The sequence below is a fragment of the Octopus sinensis genome, linkage group LG9, assembly GCF_006345805.1.
Source record: "Octopus sinensis linkage group LG9, ASM634580v1, whole genome shotgun sequence".
NCBI lineage: Eukaryota > Metazoa > Mollusca > Cephalopoda > Octopoda > Octopodidae > Octopus > Octopus sinensis.
The window spans coordinates 22,284,427-22,306,309 of record NC_043005.1 but is presented as its reverse complement, the minus strand read 5'-3'; the positions used below and the strand labels follow the sequence as shown (position 1 = coordinate 22,306,309).

The 21,883-nt window shown below is 33.2% G+C and overlaps 1 protein-coding gene across 2 annotated transcripts; it reads left to right on the top strand.

Moving 5' to 3' along the window:
* The first annotated feature begins 1,108 nt into the window (after nucleotides 1–1,108).
* Nucleotides 1,109–17,161, top strand: LOC115215577 (cathepsin L1). 2 transcript variants are annotated; one of them, XM_029784783.2, is made up of 7 exons: nucleotides 1,109–1,305; nucleotides 5,283–5,388; nucleotides 6,519–6,663; nucleotides 8,569–8,691; nucleotides 12,524–12,621; nucleotides 15,478–15,674; nucleotides 17,001–17,161. In XM_029784783.2, exons 1-7 carry the CDS (start codon nucleotides 1,169–1,171, stop codon nucleotides 17,098–17,100), a joined length of 906 nt encoding a protein of 301 aa, XP_029640643.1. In that variant the 5' UTR covers nucleotides 1,109–1,168; the 3' UTR covers nucleotides 17,101–17,161. The 2 variants fall into 2 exon arrangements, with proteins under 2 accessions (XP_029640643.1, XP_029640642.1); XM_029784782.2 differs by having other exon boundaries at nucleotides 15,409–15,674.
* The last annotated feature ends 4,722 nt before the right edge of the window (nucleotides 17,162–21,883 follow it).

Genomic DNA, 21,883 nt, shown 5'->3' with positions numbered 1-21,883 from the left:
ATGAAAAAGGAGTTTTTGTTGGCCCTCATATAAGAAAATTAAGATTCTTGACGTTTGAAAGCTATATGAATTATGTTGAGAATACTGCACGACAAGTTTCAAAAACATAGATATGTTAATTTTCGGGGTAAATGGCAAAATGAAAACTATCCTGTTCTAGTAGATGACCATCTTCGTAAATCTTACCTAACGATGCGTTATATATTATTAAAGATTCATTTCTTGAACTCCCACTGGAACTTTTTTCCGGAAAATCTGGGGATGATAAACGATCGTATTCATCAGAACATTCCTACTATAGAAAAGTGTTACCTAGGCAGCTGGAGTCCCAGTATGCTTGCTGACAGAATTCTCAAGAAAGACAAGTCTTATATTACGCAAAGAAGAAACTAAACTAAACTACTTTTTAAAATATAGTTATGTCTTTTATATTTTAATAAATGTATTATTATGTCGGTCTTTAAGAAGGAAATTGCTTACTACACAAAAATCTAACCTGAATGAGTAATGTAAATTTGTGTGAATTCAGGCAAAAAAAATTCCCTCAAAATACTACGAGAATCAGGTATTTTATTCTTGGGACCTAAATTTATTTATCTATTTATTCATTTATCTATATATTTATTTATTGGTCCCCAGCATAATCAGCTGTAATTCATCCGCTTTTTTATCATTCTTCTCTCAGCCCATTTTGTAATAATCCCCATTTCCTGGTGACTGAAACACTCTTAACTCACTTGTTATTTTCTAAATCTCTTGCATCGCTTTATGAATTAATTGCTCTTTTGGCGGTGTTTGTTTTCCACTTGTAAAGTAATAGATTTCCTCATTTAAGAATGGGATAGGCTCTCTCGTCCTGTTTGTCTGTCCTTCTTTCTCCTACTCTATAAATTTATACCTCTTTCCATACATCATTTTCTTATAATCATTTCTTTAAAAACAATTACAGTTTATTCATACATTGGTGCTCCGCGACGTAAAGCGGTTGCGATTTTTCAAACTTCTTCTGATTGTATTAATATACGTGTATACACACAGACACACACACACACACACACACACACACATATATATATATATATATATATATATATATATATATATATATATCAGAGAGAATATTTCACTATACTTGTATACTTTGTATGTTTCCATATCACTATTCAATATGATGTTGCCTTTACTTACATTTATAATTGGTTTTACTCTCGTTTCGGCAAAGTTGATTCCGAACGATGAAAATTGGGAACTGTACAAATCCATTTTCAGAAAGGAATACAGAAACGCAGAAACAGAAAATTTCAGGTAAAATTATTTATAGATGTGTTAATATATGGGGTGAGTGCGCGTCTGTATGAGGTGGATGTGCGCACGTGTGTGTGTATGTAAATGCATTGATATGTTATATATAACATACATACATTGCATGTATGTGTACTAATGCATAGATATATTTATATACAACATACATACGTTTTTGTGTGCACGTATCTATGTGTGTTTGTGTGTGTGTATGTGTGTGTGCCCGTATTTGTACATGTATGTGTGCATGTATCTGTATGTGAACGTGATATAACTGTATGCTAATAACATAAAATCAGCAGACCTTCGGACAGTACTCAGGTTTCGTATCTATCGCAATCTGAATAAACTGCGTTATGGATTAGGGATCAAATCACCTGATGGGTTATAAATGTCTACCTCTCTAAATATCACAGATAATTCATACTTTACTTAGTCCACACCTGTTAGTTTTATTTTACTATTGTCTAGTATGTTATAGTATTACACTTCGTTTTCACGTTAATGACGAGAATTAACTCCAGAAATATGCAATCTTATGTTTTATATCTGTGTGTGTGTATGGGTGTATGCGTGTGTGTGTGTGTGTGTCTGTGTGTCTGTGAGTGTATGTTGTGTGCGTGTGTGTTAATATGTATATATATTATATATCTGTGTATGCATGTGCAGACTTACATACATACATATATATATATATATATATATATATATATACACACATACATACATACATATCTCTGTGTGTGTGTGTGTGTGTGTGTGTGTGTGTGTGTGTGTGTGTGTGTGTGTGTGTGTGTGTGTGCTGTATTGAAAATACGACAACTAAGTTATTTCTTAGGTTTCTTTCATATTTTCACATGAGGCTTTGCATTTCGCTTGGAACAATAATATTCTTAAAATCATCCTTTAAGTCTGTTGATCTTCACAGTCTTACCATCAAAATATATATTTTTCGGGCTTGTATGTGATAGGTAAATAAAATTTCTGCGCCCATTTGCTAAGACTCCATCACTGGAATTTGAAAGTTTGTCAGATTTATACATTATAGTTTCAGTATTATAAATGGAGGAAGAATTCATGTTTGACTAATTTACAGTACTGGTTTCAAATTCTTTCGCTATGTGCCAGCAGAAGTTAACGTTAAATCGTTCCCCAATTTTATCTCTCAGCCATTGGAAGAAATTTTTGGTTGTCACTGTTCCCTGCGAGTGATGACTGATGTTCGACAGCAGAGCACGTGGTTATTAAACGATATGGTGGAGGATGTGCTGCTTTAATAAGCATATCGCAACAATATGTTTACTGTGATTTTGTTATTAATATCATTTGTTTCATTACATTGATAATACAATTCTTTTCTTCTACAGAAGTCTAGTTTTATACAGTGGTGCAATTGTGGAATGTTTTTCCTTTTCTTCATAACATTATAATTAAAACAGGCTCTTGAATTAAATTCATTGCGGTCTTATTTCTCCTTCATACCCTCTTCATATACATATATTTTAAATCTTAACCTGTCACCCATAACACCGTGATCTTATGTATATATATATATATATATATATTCCAGTTAATATCTATTTACTTCCAAATATTAGCGCCTTTAGCGCCTCACGTATTCCTCCATTTCCGTAATCATATAACAATTTTGGTGTGACTTAGTTTAGCAATACCACTTCCCTTCCAGTGTTTTTAGTGGTTACTGCTTTGTTACAGTATTCAGAACAGTGTCAAGTACGTGTTGGCATTGCTGTTTTGCATGCCAATAAAACCCATTTGGTGACACCAAAGTAAACTTTAAGCATATTTTTATAAATAACCCTTTAAAGGGCTGAAACTACCAAACTACTTGACTTCTACACCTAGTTCAGCTCTTTACTTAGGCTACAAATCATGCTACTGCTCTTCCCAAAATGTGATATCTTATTGTAACGCATGCATGTGCACTGCAAAAAGCGTTGTTCTACTGGCATCCTTTTGTATATTTTTAATTAAATACCATTCATTTATTCATATGAAAGCTGATGAAGTATTACCGAAATGTATTAATGAAAAACTTGTGAGTAATGGATTTCTCATCATCTTCGAAGAGCAGGCAAAGCTGATAGTGAATATAAATGATGTGAAGAGAAGCAAGAATTATACCATATCAAGGCTGCATACTAAAGCAACAGAAATACTAAGGGAGCTAAATACACATTTTTATGAGGTTTCTGCTGCATAATTAAAGGTTGCACTCTTCAGATCACCATCTATGTGCGATGTGTGTGTGTGTGTGTGTGTGTGTGTGTGTGTGTGTGTGTGTGTAGAAAGATAAATTATTATTGAATACCTCCTTGCAGCTATATCTGTGAATAAAGACTAATTACTCCAGGGTATTCTTTCCTGGTACTAAAACGTCTGTCACCAAATAAATTGATATCAAAACTGTTTGTAATAAATGACCGGGACAAAAACAGTTGCACCCAATCGTCCTTTTCTATTCAAAGCAGATCTCTGATCAGAGGATAACTCTTCCTAGCTCTTCCCTACTGGTCTCAAAGGCCCTGCAAAATGGTCACGGTCTACATCGTTGTCTAACTTATCTTTATTGAATATTAAAACGTTACCTATTGCTATATTACTTTTCCTATATTAACTAAATTACCTACATGCAATAGATGTAGACCACCATGACGTTGTAGTCCCTCCCTAATTATAATTAGGGACTACAACGACTACACTTCGACAGAGTGACATATTGATATTCTTCTTGACATACAGGACAATCAACAAAGGGGCACTACTTGATGGCTTCGCCTTCTGGAACTAGTAGTCAGATTTTCCTTAAATTACACTCTACGTATTAAAAAAAGCAATGACTCGTTAGAAATGCAATAGTAAATTCTATTGAAAAGACACGTCTCAAGTTGGAATGCCTTTGACCATACTTGATCACAGTTGACCTGGGGCTAAAAATGATTTAAAATGATATTGATTAAAACGATCTACAGCACGATTAACACGATCTACAGAGAAATGCACTTGGTTCGGACTTGAATTCTGTATTGCATAAGACAAGACGCCGTGAATCGGCGTGCACATTTTCAAATCAATTCTTTTACATTTATTTACTTGTTTCAGATATTTGACTGCTACCATGACGGAGTGCCGCCTTTAGTCGAACAAATCGATCCCAGTGCTTATTCTTTGTAAGCCTAGTATTTATTCTATCGGTCTCTTTTGCCAAACCGGTAGTTTACGGGGACGTAAATACACCAACATCGGTTGTCAAGCGATGGCAAGGGGAACAAACACACACACACATACATATATATATGTACATATATATATATATATATATATATATATATATATACGACGGGCTTCTTTCAGTTTCCGACTACCAAATCCACTCACAAAGCTTTGGTCAGCTTGAAGCTATAGTAGAAGACACTTGCCCGAGGTGCCACGCAGTGGAACTGAAGCCGGAACCATGTAGTTGGGAAGCAAGCTTCTTACCATACAGCCACGTTTGCGCCTGTGTATAAGTAATTTTTCAATATGGTCTCTGTGCTATCTCTGAGGAAACGAACTGGGATGTTTTATAAACTTCGTGCTATGTGTGATTCGTTGTAGGTCAAGTGGGCTCTCAGCCAGATCTAGCACAAAGATGGAGTTGAATGTAATACTTATAACCTAGTGCTGTTTCTTTATGTTGACCAAATGTTGTGCAAGTTAATTCCTAATTTGTTCGTTGTTTTACTATCTTTGCTATGTATAATATGTACTTCCTGAAAATTGTAGAAGTGTGGTATTTTCGTTTTCTGTGGGTGCTGTTTGGGCTGATTAATTATAAAAATATTATTTGGTGTTGTTCATAAAAGAGATGGTGGATTTGCCTGATTTTCCTGGTTTGCCTAGTGAATACAATGCGTTGTATATATATGGTTAATCTATTGATACAAAATTATGTAATATTGATGTTTTATTTGTTTTAGACGTGCTATATGGAAGGAGAATGGTAATTATATCAATCAACACAATTTAGAAGCTGACATGGGTATTCACACCTTTTGGATGGATATGAACGAATATGCAGATCTGGTGAGATGTTGTGTTTTATATTGCTCGTTGAGAGAGATGGGGGAGGAAGAGAGAAATGGGAGTTATAAACATAAGATAAGAAACTGAAACAGAGAGGTAGAGACAGAGTGAAAGAGACAGAGCGAGAGTGAGAGAAAGATAGAATAACAGACAGGCGGAGTAAAACAGAGATAGAGAGAGAGATGCATATAGAAAGAGACAGAGAAGTAGAGAAATAGTATTAATGAGAGAGAATGAGGGTAAGAGAGAGAAAGGGATAGAAAATAATGCATTGATTGTCAGAGATAGACATATGTCTATATAAGGACGGTCTGATGGATAGATATAGAGAATGTGAAAAAATAGATGATAACAGATAAACGGAGTGAAACTGAGGACAGAAACATATAGATACAGACAAATTAAGAGAAAGTAAATTAGAGAGCTCGATAAAGATGGGGAGAAAGGCAGAAATAATGACACAGACAGGCATACAGACAGACAATCATTGAGAAATATAGAGAAAGAGATAGCTACTCAGCAGAATCGTTAGAGCATCGGAAAATGCTTCTGGTCCTGAGTTCAAATCCCGCCAGCGTCAACTTTGCCTTTCATCTTTTCGTAATCAGTAACATAAAGTACCAATCAAATACTTAGATCAATGTAACCAATTAACCCCTTCTCCAAAATTACTGACCTTTAGCCTAAATTTGAAACAAATATCAAATATTGATTTAAATTATACACACAAACAGGTGAGAGTGTGAATATCGATGCAAGAGTAAACGAAAATGTGGTTTTCGAATTATGGTACTTGCCATACTTGTTCTGAGCAGGATTACAAATACTACGATGCCACTCAGACACAAGAACTATAGCAAACATCAATTTCAGTATGCAATTTTCATCATTTTGCAGATAATCAAATACGTCACTTGTCTTAAGATATGCTTTATAGTATGTCATATAATTCTGCTCGAACAGGAATTGCACAAGCTAGCCCAATCCCATTTCATTTTTCGTGTGTCACCATTTTGCGCTTTTGTACAGGCACTCTTACACATTAACAAACGACTTTATAAGATATATTTTAAATTGCTCTTCTACATTTTAATGTATTCATCTTCTTGTTTCTTTTCTTTCATCTACAGAGTAACAGAGAGTTTGTAGAAATGATGAACGGCTTTCTTCCGCAGAACAGTATTACCGAGACATTTGTCAGCGACAAGCTTGTATACTTACCTCGTATGGTAGACTGGAGACAACATGGATACGTAACAGGAGTGAAGAACCAGGTTAGAAAGTGTATTTGAACAATAGATGGCTATGCTAGCTATCTTCACTACTATTGTCACACAGTTATCTAGTAACCCTTTATACCCCCACCTAAGAAGAGGAGTAGATATAAATATTGTGTGTGTGTGTGTGTGTGTATTGTATTGTGCATTTCAGCTCTAAGGCTGTGGCCATGCTGGAGCACCACCAGTGCAATCACTTTTTTAATGACCAATTTTATGTGCTTGGCTTTTGGTGAAGGAGGGAATTCGACACTGCTGTCCTCATTTGAGTCTCCTGCCTTGATATTGATATTGATTCATCTGGGATTCATCTGGATAGCAAGAGGTCTAGTTGTTTCTTGAAATCATCTAACCTTACTCCTTGAAGATCCTTCAGATATTTTGGCAAGGCGTTAAATAGCTGTAGGTCCTTGAATCTCAAACTATTGCAGTACATGGTTCTCTCTCTAAATGGGAAAACTAGGACCTTTGGAAAAGTGCAGTGACGTCCAGTTGGGGGTCTGGTATAGCACTCAATTCCGAAGTTTAGAGCCAGCCCCTTCCAATGTCTTCTATATATATATATATTTCATTGCATAACTCTCCCGTCTTCATTCCAGGGAGTAGTGTGGTAGCTATTTCAGTCTCTCCCAGTAGCCCAGCTGCTCAATTGATGCAATCTTCCTTATGTAACATCGCTGAACAGCCTCAAGTTCCGCTATGAATTTGACACTGTGACCACAGTTGAGAGCAGTAGTCTAGACGGCTGAGGACAAATAACCTCAGCATAGTTTCCTAGTCTCTTGTTCTGAAGGTTCTCAGAATCTATCCAGCTATTCGCCTGCATACTGCCAACACCTTGGTGATATGCATGTTGAACTGGCCTCCCTAAACAGGAGCTTCGAGAAGCACGCATCATATCATCAAAAAGCAATACATGGATAATATCTCATAAGCTACAGGATAACATCAGAATCAACAGGAAGAGTAGCTTCTCCTGGACCTGTGAAAAATACATTACATCCCACTTAAGATATACCTTCACTGTCCAGGAACAGAAGATAGTTAGTAAATACCTGGTAAACAAGAGAGACAAAGATACCACCAGTCCCCCATGTTGTGATAGACAATGTCGGATATGCTATATCAGTGTGAAAGATATTACCCATACCAACAGCAGCAGCTTCAAAATAAGATACCGCGTACCCATGAGGCATGACAACAATACAAAAACTTTTTACAATGCTATCTGCAAGAGGGACTGTCACAACTAACAGGTATTCACACCTTTAAAAACAAGGAATGCTGGTGGAACACTCCAAAAAAACAGCAATTCGGTACTATCATAATGGACCTGATAATGTTCTGTGGGACAGAGAACAAAAGTCATACACTGTTGCAGAGGCCAGCTGCCCAGCAGATGTGAATGTACAATCAATAGTTCAGGAAAATGAGAATATTTATGGTGAATTAATGAGAGACCTACAGTTCTTTTACTCTGGATATAAATTCTCATTTGTACCAATCATCATAAGTGCATTGGGCTGTATATCTACAGATTTACACACAAAAAAACTAGAAAACCAGGCTTTTCGAAGAAATAGTACAAGAAATTGACGCGCTTTCTCCAGATCCAACCTATTAACGGCATAGTAAAAATTTACAAGACATTCTGAAGATTCTCAATCTGAGACTCTTTAGATGAATAGATGCACGTACTTGGTCGTGTGCATCGACAGTTCAACCAACATTCCACTCAACCATATATCTACAAACAACGGGAACTCTCTTAACTCAAAAGCTTTGTCACTTTGTTAGCGAGCGGTTTAAACATTATTAATAAGAACTTAAATAATATTCAAAGAAAACTCATATATTCACATACTTATTTGCATCGTGATATTTCTGCATTGACTATTTTCAGGAATGTGTGGTTCATGCTGGGCATTTTCTTCTACTGGTTCACTTGAAGGACAGATCTTCAGAAGATATGGCAAACTGATTTCATTGTCGGAACAAAATCTTGTAGACTGCTCTTCATCATTCGGTAAATACATTTATATTAACTTTCTACACACTGTATGAAATTGTTTATGAAATTGTTCTACTGTGACATTTAACACCTCTCACTTGCAATATATGTTTCGTATTCTAAAGTTAAAATTTAATTATATTTTTCATTATGACTTAAAGGAAGACCTGTTATTAAATCAGAAGAATAAGGTAAAAAATATTACGTCACCAAAGAACCTAGCTTCGGTGTCTCGGATGCTGTGGTGTTTTATAAAATCTGCACAGACGAAAGGCAAACCTGACCTTGACCAATATTGAGCATAAAGAAATGAAACTTAATGCTGCAAAATATTTAATCTGGCACACCACCACAATAAAACTGCTAAAACTACTTACTAATGTCCAAAGCAATGAATTGCCAAGATTGTTAGAACTTTGCAAACGAAATGCCTTGCAGTGCATTCTGAGTTCAAATCCCGCCGGGGTCAACTTTAAATTTCGTCTTTCCGGGACCAATAAAAATAAAGTACTAGTTAAAAGTATTAGACCAGCAAATATGAATCAGAGCGTTGTGGTATTTTTCCCAACTCTTGATGTTCTAAATTCAAACTCCATCTTGGTCTACTTGAGTGGTAGACTTAATCCGTCAGCCCGTTTAACACCACTACTTGGCAGGCACATTAGATGCCTTAAGCGGAGTCTATTCTGTTGTATGTTTTCGGACCTTTAGCCCTTATTTGTAAGTTGTTTATAATTTTAACCGTAAAGGTATTTTAATATGCTGCCACATTTTTTGATGGAATTTTTTTTTTCTGTAGAAAAACTTCATCCTATATTAGTAGTAGACATATTACTACTCGCTATAGGGACTGGTAACCACTATAACCTGTAGTGGAGAACAGTCAACACGTTGTGCTGGGGCTGGCCAAATAATTTTATTTTTAGATATATCTAGGGTACTTGTATGTACTCATGATTTTTGCTTCGGCTTTTTTCCATGGGCGCATGTAAATATCTTAATCTATCGGCCAGCTTTCCCCGATTTCAGTTCGTGTTTTTTTCTGTTGCGAGTAAATAATATGTGGAAATTGAGGATTTAAAAGTCTGTTATCAGCATATTGGCATTGAAATAATTTTCTTTAGCTCTTATTTATAAGTTGTTTATAATTTCAACCGTAAAGGTATTTTAATATGCTGCCACATTTTTGTTATGGAATTTTTTTTCTGTAAAAAACACTTCATCCTATATTAGTAGTATATATATATATATATATATATATATATATATATATATATATATATATATATATATATATATATATATATATGTGTGTGTGTGTGTGTGTGTGTGTGTGTGTGTGTGTGTATGTATGTATATATGTATATATAAAGGCGCATGGCTCGGTGGTTAGAGCATCGGGCTCACAATCATGAGGTAATGAGTTCGATTCCAGGACCGGGCAATGTATTGTGTTCTTGAGCAAGACACTTTAATTCACGTTGTTCCTCTTCCCACAGCTGTAGAAATGAGTTGCAGCGTCACTAGTGCCAAGCTGTGTCAGCTTTGCCTTTCTCTTGGATAACATAGGTTGCGTGGTGTGGGGAGGCTCGTATGCATGGACAACTGCCAGTCTTCCATAAACGACCTTGCCCAGACTTGTGCCTTAAGGGGTTCTTTAGCCTTTATATATATATATATATATATATATATATATATATATATATATATATATATATATATATATATATATATAATATTAGGGAGTATAGCTCCAAACTTACTGGGAAAAATTCAATTTACTACAAATTCAAATTTCACTATATAAATATATAATATATATAAATTAGAGAAAAATCACTATTATGTAATTCAAACAATGATAGACTTAAACCAAAACATAAAGAAAAATAAAACATATTATAAAACATATAACTAGATCACAAAAAGTACAAAAAATGAATAAACAATATATAATAAAATAGACTACGTACGTTTCGTGGCTATAACTTCAATTTGAATTACAATTAAATTTAATTTTAATCGAAAAAACAATTCAATTTAAAAGTATAGTCACTCCTCAGGTCAACAATAATAACATTAATAGTTAAATAAATAATTAAATAGAATTAAACAATATTTCTTAAAGAAATAAAATCATGATTGTTCTTATAGAAGAAACTCCGTTAACTAAATCTGAAACTTAAAAGTAGGACCAGGTGTCTATAATACATTTATCATGTTAAAAACCTATGGTAAAAAAAATAGTGTAAATAGATAGAAAAATGTATTTATCTGTGAAGATATATTTTAGTTTTGAGAATAGCATTAACAAACTATAGAATATCTTTTCACTAGTTATATTCTAATATTTTATGTTACAAACTATTTTACAAAACAATCACACTTAATACTTTTAGATTTTAGTTCACATATAATAAATACAGAATAATAAAATTAAATAAACGTAGTCTTTTTACTTATATATTGTTTATTCATTTTTGTACTTTTTGTGATCTAGTTATATGTTTTATAATATATTTTATATTTTCTTTATGATTGGTTTATGTCTATCATTGTTTGAATTACATAATAGTGGTTTTTCTCTAATTAATATGATATATATAAAGTTTTCCCATATATATGTATATATATATATATATATATATATATATATATATATATATATATATATATATATATGGGAAAACTTTTCTTTCAAACATCTTATATAGAATACACAGCTATATTTGAGTATCATCTTTATACAAATACTAGCGGGACCCGTGAATATCTCACTGAATTAATGGTAAACCTATTAGGTTATTTCTGAAAACTTCATCCCAAAAATCTGAAAGCGTAGCTTGTATTATGTCAGTGTGGAAAGATAGTCGCTTATCTGCTACTCATTGAAAAGTGAAAGAAAATTAAGTGATAACTTAATGTACTTTATATATATATATATATATATATATATATACAGTTTATATGCTTTATGCACAATTTTCTAGACCTAATACTCAGTACTCATAAAATATATATCCACTCTTAATTTTCCATTTTTTCCATAAACAAATATGAAAATATATATCTCGTACATATGATACAACCTTTATTTAAATTGCATATGTCTGCCATGTAAATATGTGTGAATATTTCGCGGAATTGCACTTATGCGCATGCATTAAGTAATAGGTGATATAAAAAAACTTAGGTCAATTAAAACAATACACTTTTTACTATCCAATTACTACGAAAACCTCTATCTCCGCCACCATCATCCTCTCTCTCTCTCTCCTTCTCTCTCTCTCTCTATCTATCTCTGCCTTTCTTTAACTTCACCTTCACCCCTCTGCTAAAATTACATTTTTAACTCTCCTCTACCTCCAACTAACTTCTTTAATCACGTAATAAACATTTCGTTCCCCATACCTCACGTCATGAATGCTTCTCTCTCCCTCTTTCTGTCTCACTCTTCGCCTCATTTTCTCTCTCCATTTTCTTTCTCCTCAAAGCGTTACAATTACATTTCCTCTGCCTCACGTCACGGGTGCATGTCTCCCCCTCTATTTCTCTCTCCTTTTCTCTTTCTTTTTCTCTAATCACGTGAAAGAGTTACTGACAGTCTAAGTAACGCAACGACAAGCAGAAGCATTATAAAGTGTGTCATTCTTTCCCTTTTCTGTTCTTACATGATTAGTTTGGAACAATGACTTCCGAATCCCACACTTATTTTATATAACCCCGCAATGTGTGTGTGTGTGTGTGTGTCTGTGTGTGTGGGTGTGTGTGTGTGTGTGTATGTGTGTACGAGCGCGTTGTAAAGTTTAGAATTAATATATAGAAAATTGCCTGTCAAACATTTCAGGAAACAATGGCTGCCACGGAGGACTTATGGACCAAGCATTCAGATATATCCGAATATTTGGTATAGAATCAGAAATATCCTACCCATATCGCGCAATGGTGAGTTGATATATACCCATGTCCGTTATTCCTCTATCTATCCGGAAATATTAAATATAGCAGGCACAAGTATATCCATGCAGTTAAGTAGTTACACACACAGGTATATATGGCATGTATGTAATATATACACACTCAATTTCTAAATATTTGTTTATAATATACTGTGCTTAGGTCCAACACCTATTATACTATTTGTTGCTATAATATACTATTTATAGGTATACTATTCAATATTTTGGAAAATATGCTGTAGTTTAGCCACATGAGTTGCACTTTCTAACATATTCTTCGCGACTGCGTCAATGGTAGGGCACTGGCTTGATGGGTTTTAGTGAAATGAGTCAATCCCAGTACTAATTCTTTAAACCTACTACTTATTCTATCGCTAAGTTACGGGGACGTCAGCAAATTAACACCAGTTGTCAAGCAGTGGTGGGAGACAAACAGAATATTGGATAATTCTATATTAGCGCTTTCGTTCCTTCAATCGAACTCTTTAAGTTAATGCAGGGAAAATTTCTTCCGTCTTTTATATAAATCGAAAAGTGGATGTTGTTTTGTTTAGAAGAGGAGTATTTTCGGGGGAGGGGGGAGAAAGGGAGTAAGAGAGAAAGAGAGACAGAATGAGGTTTAGGATTAGGGTTAAAGTTAGGGTATTATCTGTTATATATCTGTTTTTTTATACATAAATCTGCCCTGAAATATCATATGCACCTTGTTTGTGTGTATATATATTATATATACATATATATATGTATATATATATATATATATATATATATATATATATATATATATATATATATATATATATATATATATATATATATATAGATATAGATATAGATATATATAGATATAGATATACGTATATATATATATACATATATATATACATATATATATATATACACATATATATATACATATATATATACATATATATGTGTATATATATATACATACATATATATATATATATATATATATATATATATATATATATATATATATATATATATATATATATATATATTAGTGAGGAAATCCAAACTTACAGGGAAAAATTAGATTTAGGATTAAATCTAATTTTACAGTATAAATATATATATTAATATATAAAACCACTATTAGGCAAATCAAACTAAATCATTACATAACAACAAGTATTTATATAAAATACAAAATTATACAATAATACTTATTAAAATATTTAAATTTAAAAACTTCAAATATTATTCAAATATTATATAATTATTTGACTTGAAATTAAATTTAAAAATATGAATAGTAATTTTTTTTGTTAAATGTTTAGGTAATTAGATATTGTATATAATTGAGGTTAGATTATTTGTAGGTTTATTATGTTTTTTTAAAGCCATATTATATCTGAATAGATAAATACATTTTCTATCGATTCTTACCTTAAAATAGATAACTACATTTTCTATCTATTCTTACCTTAAAAATTAATACTTAAAAATTAATATTTAACATTATAATCGATTGTATGACATAATCATAATCGTTAAAGTTTCTAGTTTGCTAATAGAGTATTTTATAAGAAAAATTATTATTTTATTTATTTCTTAAAAAAATATTCTTTAAATATATTTGATTGTTTATTTAAATATTATCATTAACATGAAGATTGACTATAACCGTAATTCGAATTATTAATTGAAGTTAAATTATTGCTATTCGAATTAGGTTATGGGCATGAAACGATCGTAGTGGTTTTACTTTTTATCTTATATTAAACATTTTTATAATTTTTGATAGTTATATATATTTTTTAAAAAATTAAATAAATATATAATTAAAACAATAAAGAATAAAAAAAATATATATATATATATATATAATTTATAAGTATAGTTTAATAATTTTAAAAATTTATTAAATTTTAACTTTAAATTTAAATAATTTAAATTTTGAATTTTATATTTTATATATTTTGTATATTATATTAATTAATTTTATATCTATGTTTTGGTTTATGTTTTTCACTGTTTGATTTGCCTAATAGTGGTTTTATCTCTAATTTAATATATATATATATATATATATATATATATATATATATATATATATATATATATATATATATATATATATAAGTTATAAATGTTGCGTTAATGATAATATTTTGAAAACAAAAGCGTTTAATAACTAATTTCATATTTGTGTGTGTATCTGAAATTGATAAAATAAATATAATTCACGATAAAAATTTGCAATTTTATTTTGATTAAAATATCAGCGACTTCAGAGCAAAACGTCTCTCTACAGTTCGCCTGCATTTAGCATCTCCGACTATCATTCGCTCCTACTCCGTTTGTTGTTTTAGTTTCTCTCTACCAGAGTGACTGACGTGAAACATTGCACTTTATTATATGTTAGATTGTTCATATCAAGCACTATGAAATGCGATGACGCCATATAAACTCGATTAAGAGAGTACTTTGCGATTCTACAGCGATACATGCTTTCGCCACACAGTATCCTTCCAGCACTCAATGACGAATATTTACTTTACTATCATTATTGAATCCATTTGTTTCTTATACATGTTACTATTTATCCATTGATGACAGCATAGACACTTTAGAATGTGTGTGTGTGTGTGTGTGTGTGTGCGCGCGCGCACGTATTTATGTGTGTGTTTGCTCTATAATTGTTGCTGACATCGAGAATTTTTTGACATTTAAAAAACAATTTTTGCTTACTGGTTTTACCAGTTTAATCTAACTTCTATATCGCTATTTTTTTTAATATATATAGCAACAGATGTGTTGTTATAACAGGAGCAAAGTAGTCGCTTTTGATACTAATTATGTTGATGTGTTAAAGTCAGAACATGCACTACAAATAGCAGTGGCCAACGTGGGTCCGGTCTCTGCTGCCATCGATGCAAGTCCCACTACATTCCAATTCTACAGTCATGGCGTTTACGTAAGTGATGATTGTAACCACAAATTGAACCATGGGATCTTGGTGGTTGGATACGGAACAGAAAATGGACAGGACTACTGGTTGGTGAAAAACAGGTAAATCACAACCTGCTTCTCTATTTTACCTCTCCCCATCTCCATTTGAGTGTCTGTATCCATATGTATTCACACAGACGCATATGCGGTAGACTAGTAAAATTGTTAGAGACAGATAAAATGTTTTGCGATATTTAATTAAGGCCCCCTATGAACTGAGTTCTTATCATGCTGGGATTAACCTTGCTTTCATCTTCCGTGGTCGATGGAATATGGTGCTAGTTAAGTATTGGTGTCATTTATAGACCTAAATATAAATGGAATTGTTATAGAAAATGAAAACTAATACATTGTTTGTTTTACGACATAAGCACAGAAATTTTATGTAATTTTGATCTTATGATGAATGTAGTCTTGAAGGAAGTAAACACTGTATAGATGAGTGTATGAAGCAGTTTCGATTCCAGAAAGAGCCGCTTTTAGCTCATTTATTGCACTGTTATAAAACCCTTAATAAAAGCATGATTGTCCCAATATAATTTCTCTAGCTACAAAAATACTGAGACTTATACCATAATCAGAGGAAAGAAGTTAACCTCGGTGGTGTTTAGAATTTGATGATCAAAGAGTAAAATAACATACTCTAAGTTACATACGTTAGGATCTGACGTATGTAATATAGTGAGTTGAAAAAATACTTTGATCAACTGGGATTGTCAAAGCTATTAGTAGATAAAATTTCGCTCTAGTTGTGTCTAAAATCTAAAAACAAGCAAGAGCGTTAACTCCAATTACCGAGTGTAGCATATATATTTACCCATTATTGTTTAATGTTTTGGTTGATGAATGCTAACAGGCTGAGTGCTATATTTATCGACAATATTTTATATATATTTACTATTCAAAATGGCTGGCCTTTGCTTTCACCATAGCAATTAATCTTTTATCGGCTGAAGTTTGAATAATGGACAAATTAATAATGGGAAAATGTATATGCCGTACTGGTAGATCAGTTGACTGAAATATTGAGACAATAAAAACAATGCAGGTAGAAGTAGATCTGGTCTTTATGTTAGATATATATCCCAGTGCAGTATTACTTCTGATATCCTATGAGCCGGGCATGGCTCGAGAAGGAACAAAGAACAACAACAACACTGACATGTTACTATGACCCGTCAGAACACTATAACCACTATACCTTATAATGACACGTTAGTATGACCAGTTAGAATTCTAAGCCGTTATCATGATTTGCTACTATGGCTTGTCAGAATTCTATGTCACAACTAGGACACTATTAATTTATTACGTTGATAAGAAAATGTTAATCTAAGTCAAAAATGTATGATTTATTATTGATATGTTATTTTCTTTTCGTTTCAGTTGGGGTGAACGTTGGGGTGATGGTGGTTATATAAAAATGGCCAGGAACCGTAATAACATGTGCAGTATTGCGTCCCTTGCTAGTTACCCTTTAGTTTGAATCATCACATTCTTTGTTTCTAATTTTCAATGGATTTTGAATGATTAAACCATTTTACATCAATTTTCGATCGTTGTTGTTTTGTTAGTCAGATAAATTGATACATGTAGAGTTATGTGCCTTGCCTAAGAGCAAAAGTACATATGTATATATATATATATATATATATATATATATATATATATATATATATATATACAACTTATAAACAAGGGCAAAAGAAAGAAATTTCTAATGCCAAATATGCCGAAATTAGACACATCGTCCATAACCATATAATTCATCACTATCAGAGTGCGTCTCGAAGAAAGCCGACAGGAATTTCTGAAAAATTCCGTTATTACCATATCGGACTCGATTTCAGAGTTAGTTCATAAGAACCTTCTCTTCGTCAGTGATAAATGCGGCAAAGGAATAAATGAAATACTTACTTATACCCATGGGTATAATTCCGTTATTACCATATTGGGTCCGATGTGGTAATAACGGAATTTTTTAGAAATTTCTGTCGGCTTTCTTCGAGACGCGTGCTTATAGTGATGAATTATATGGTTATGGACGATGTGTCTAGTTTCGGCATATTTGGGATTAGAAATTTTTTTCTTTTGCCCTTGTTTATAAATTTAACCTTTAAAGATATTTTTTAATATGCTGGCCATTGATAAAAATTTTTTTCGAAAAATTTTATCCTATATTAGATGTATATATATATATATATATATATATATATATATATATATATGAAAGAATGGAGTCGAACGAAGATGTTAACAAAATTCCTTTACTCTCGACATATGTTTCGAAGCCAACATGTTTTCATTCCGAAGGAATAAAGGGTGCATTATGCAATCTTCTCATCGGGGAAAGAAAGGGGGCCTCTTCTCGACAACAAGACAAACAAAAATTTCGATGACTGCCTACATGGTAAACAAAAGGATAATGAGTGTTTTTTTAAAAAAAAAACGTTAGAAGAATTGACGTCAAAGATAGATAGTAGGAAGAGAAGGGTTAAAGGAATAATAGGTAGGGAACAAGTGGAGAGGGAAGGGTACGTTGAATTTTGCTAAGATCTTCGTTCGACTCCATTCTTTCATTTATTCATATACAACACACAAATTTCTGCACATGAACCCGGAGTTTCTACCCTTGGACAGGTCGCTTCAACCGTGTTTCTGACGTGAATTTGCTACCCAGGTTTCGGTTAAACAAATTTTCCATGCTGACGATAAACATAGGATAATTCATTCACCTATTTATATATATATATATATATATATATATATATATATATATATATATATATATATGTATGTATGTATGTATGTATGTACGTATATATATATGTATATATGTATGTATGTTTACATAATAAAGCAAGATAAGCATTGCATGATTGTTTTTTTTATTCCTTCGCAATCTGCAGTTGCATAATTTATAGAAAATATATGATACATTTGTGTTAACTATTTAACAGTTTACAAAATAGCAAACAGACTTCCACCATGATACATTTACTTCTTAATTTTTTAAAATTCTTCTTTTAGTTTTAATTCAATATGATTTCATATGAATTGCTTTGTCAGACAAATACACTAGAGAGATATTTAAAATTTGCAACGCAGTAATAGCTAAACTGGTGTATTGGTAGGAGGATATTATGGCTGTGAAGATGTTCATCTCTTTTGACAATGGACAGGAACACAAGCTTTAATATACAGAGAATTACAGAAAAACTTGCACCCTCTCTTCAAATTAGCAGCTGAAAAACAAACACACAATTGTGGAGAGACTTTGTCTGGAATATTCGACTTTGGTCCATATCTAAATATAACAGCTAAAATAGCTTGCATGGTTTTATATATGAAATAGCTATTAGGGAACAAAACTGTTTTATGTCGTTTCATAAGTTATATGACTGGATTTCATTTACAGCTAAATTCCGTCTGATACATTAATTTTGTAAATCTCTTCAAGAAGATTTTCAATGTCTAGTCTCAATGCACTAAGCTTGAAATATGCTTCGAAAAATATTACGATTAAACAGATTTACCTCCCGTGCCTCTGAAATAATTTCCCTTACATCAGAACCATCTCATTTTAGATTGGATTGTTTATCATATTACTATTCTTTTCTTCTCCTTTGTCATTTCTATTGTGATGACCAGCATCCTGAAAGCTTACATCGCCATCTTCATAGTAGTCAACATGTCAGACGATCGATTACCAAAATGATTGCTCTTTAGCGAGCTGCAAAAGGGAAAGCGCTCACAAGGCAGCCAGAAGAAGTGCTTTAAGAATACACTGAAAGCCTCACTGAAAGCCTTCAACATCGACCATGACACTTGGGAGCAGTCTGCTCTAGACAGAGAAGGGTGGCGATCAGCTGTCCACAAGGGTGTCAACACATGCGAGACCAATAGGATCGCTGCTGCAGAATACCGCAGACAAGCCAGGAAGAACAGAGCTAACAACTCGGTAGCAGGCGCTACCATTCCCTGTCCACACTGTCAAAGACTCTTTCGGGCGCAGATTGGCCTCACTAAACAATCCCACCCCCACCCAAGGATGACTAGATGGTCTTCATCGCATTGACGGACAAAACTACAGTCAACATCCTTAGATCTTCTTTGAAAAAATGTTGTCGCACGACATGCTAGAAATAGCAGTTAAATCTCCCATAAATTATACTCTAAATAAAGACGTTATTAATTTGCTCGGAGATTTTCACCAAAGTATTCTATACCTGACAACAATAGCGATTGCCGTGGATAGAATGCTTTCAATATGAAAACTCATTCTTCGATCTGGGCCGACTTCATGCGAAACAACTGCAACGCTTTTCTTCATATTCCTCTGCCTTACATACTTCCCACCTTCAGCTTGCAACACATTTTAATCAACACCATCTTTGATTATATCACATATATGTCTGTACCAACAGTATTGTTTCTACTAACCACTTCAATTAATATCTTTCATGTTCTGTCACTCACTCAGTTGAGTTATGTAATATGATCCTATCCAACGCATTCCTCTCTTACCACTTGTCATTCATCACTCCTGTTTCCTACCATATTTTTGAAAATGTTTCATGATAGACCTGTCTTTTCTGTTGAGAAAGAAACAGTTGCCATTTTCTAACCACTGTCAACCCTGAAAAATCAGCCTTATGATCGTGTTTATCAAATGGCGTGTCTTGGATTATATGAGATGTGTTTCTTTAAGATTTCATCTGTAATTAGAGGATTATGTGGATGCTCTTCCTAATATAACAGTCGCCCACATACAAGCGTCAATTGCTACCAGACACGACTCTCCTTCATTACACCAAATTTTATGTATTCTCTATAGCTACGTAAAACCATTATGTTCGGTGAATACTTAAAGCAGTACATGTACTTCATTTCATTGATGCTTCGACTTACAACTGTTTCTGTGTAACTATCACCTTCATATGATGTCCTCACTTTGTTAGTTCACTATACACCACACTGCATTTCTTGTGGATTTTTTAAAAACCTTTAGTCAAGAAGGCAGTGGCTGATTGATGGAGGAAAGGGAGGATGAGCAGACGGACGGACGGTGGTTGTATTGGCTTAAGGATGCATAGGTAGTGATTGGTCAGCGAAAGGGTACTTTTTTTTAAATGTTGCCCTTCACTTAATGCATGTGCATTCATGCAATAAATTGTCCTCTGCTCACTCGTAACTTATATTCATTTATTTATAACATATGGTCAACATTAAACGTCAAGAGAAAGAGTGAGTACGGGTACATTTTAGTTAATTAATTAACTTATTTAAGTATTTACTTATTCATTTTTTAACAGTCGTATTGTACAAACTTTACCAACTTACTATAGCCATAGATATGTAGGCACGCAAGAGAAAGACGTCAAGAGAAAGGATGATCACGGGTGTATTTTGATTAATTTATTTATTTGCTCTTCTTTTTTTTTTTCCCTGCCATATTTGTAAAAACTTTACCAACGTACAGTAGCCGTAAACATGTAGGCAGGCAAGCAGTTATGTAGTTCGATACGTAAGCAGACACACAGACGTACACACGCACACACACACACACACACACAGACACACACACACACACACACACACACACAAACAGACATGCAGACACACACACACATACACAAACAGACAGACAGATAGATAAATAGATAGATAGATAGATAGATAGATAGATAGATAGATAGATAGATAGATAGATAGATAGATAGATAGATAGATAGATAGATAGATAGATAGATATGTTTCAGTATTAGCCACACAGGGCTGCACACTGACGGGACGGATTACAAAGTAGACCTTTTCTTTTTGGGTAGAAAAAAAAGTGTGGCAGGTTTAGATCAAAAGGGGTCGTAAAAGGGAAAGAAAAAAAAGAAAAAAAAAAAAAAACGATCAATAGGGATCGTGTATCACAGAAATGCCATGATGTAAAGTGTAAAGGGAGAAGCAGATAAGGTTTATTCGTAGAAAGAAGAGCCTACGGAAAAGACCACCGTAACCTCGGTCAATAATATTACATGTTACCACATGTGTCTGCAAGTAGGTAACCCTATGTTTTAAATTTTTCCGGGTTCATAGGATGATGCTCAAGGTGGCTTCGTCATTCACAAGAATGATGAAAATAGCTCTTCCTTCCCGTTTGAAGGAAGGAGGTGTGACAATATTCACGATAGACTCGGTTGATAAACCGACTCGTCCCACACGTGACAGCAGTCGTTCGACATAAGCCCACAGGTCCGAAATTGTTGGACACTGCA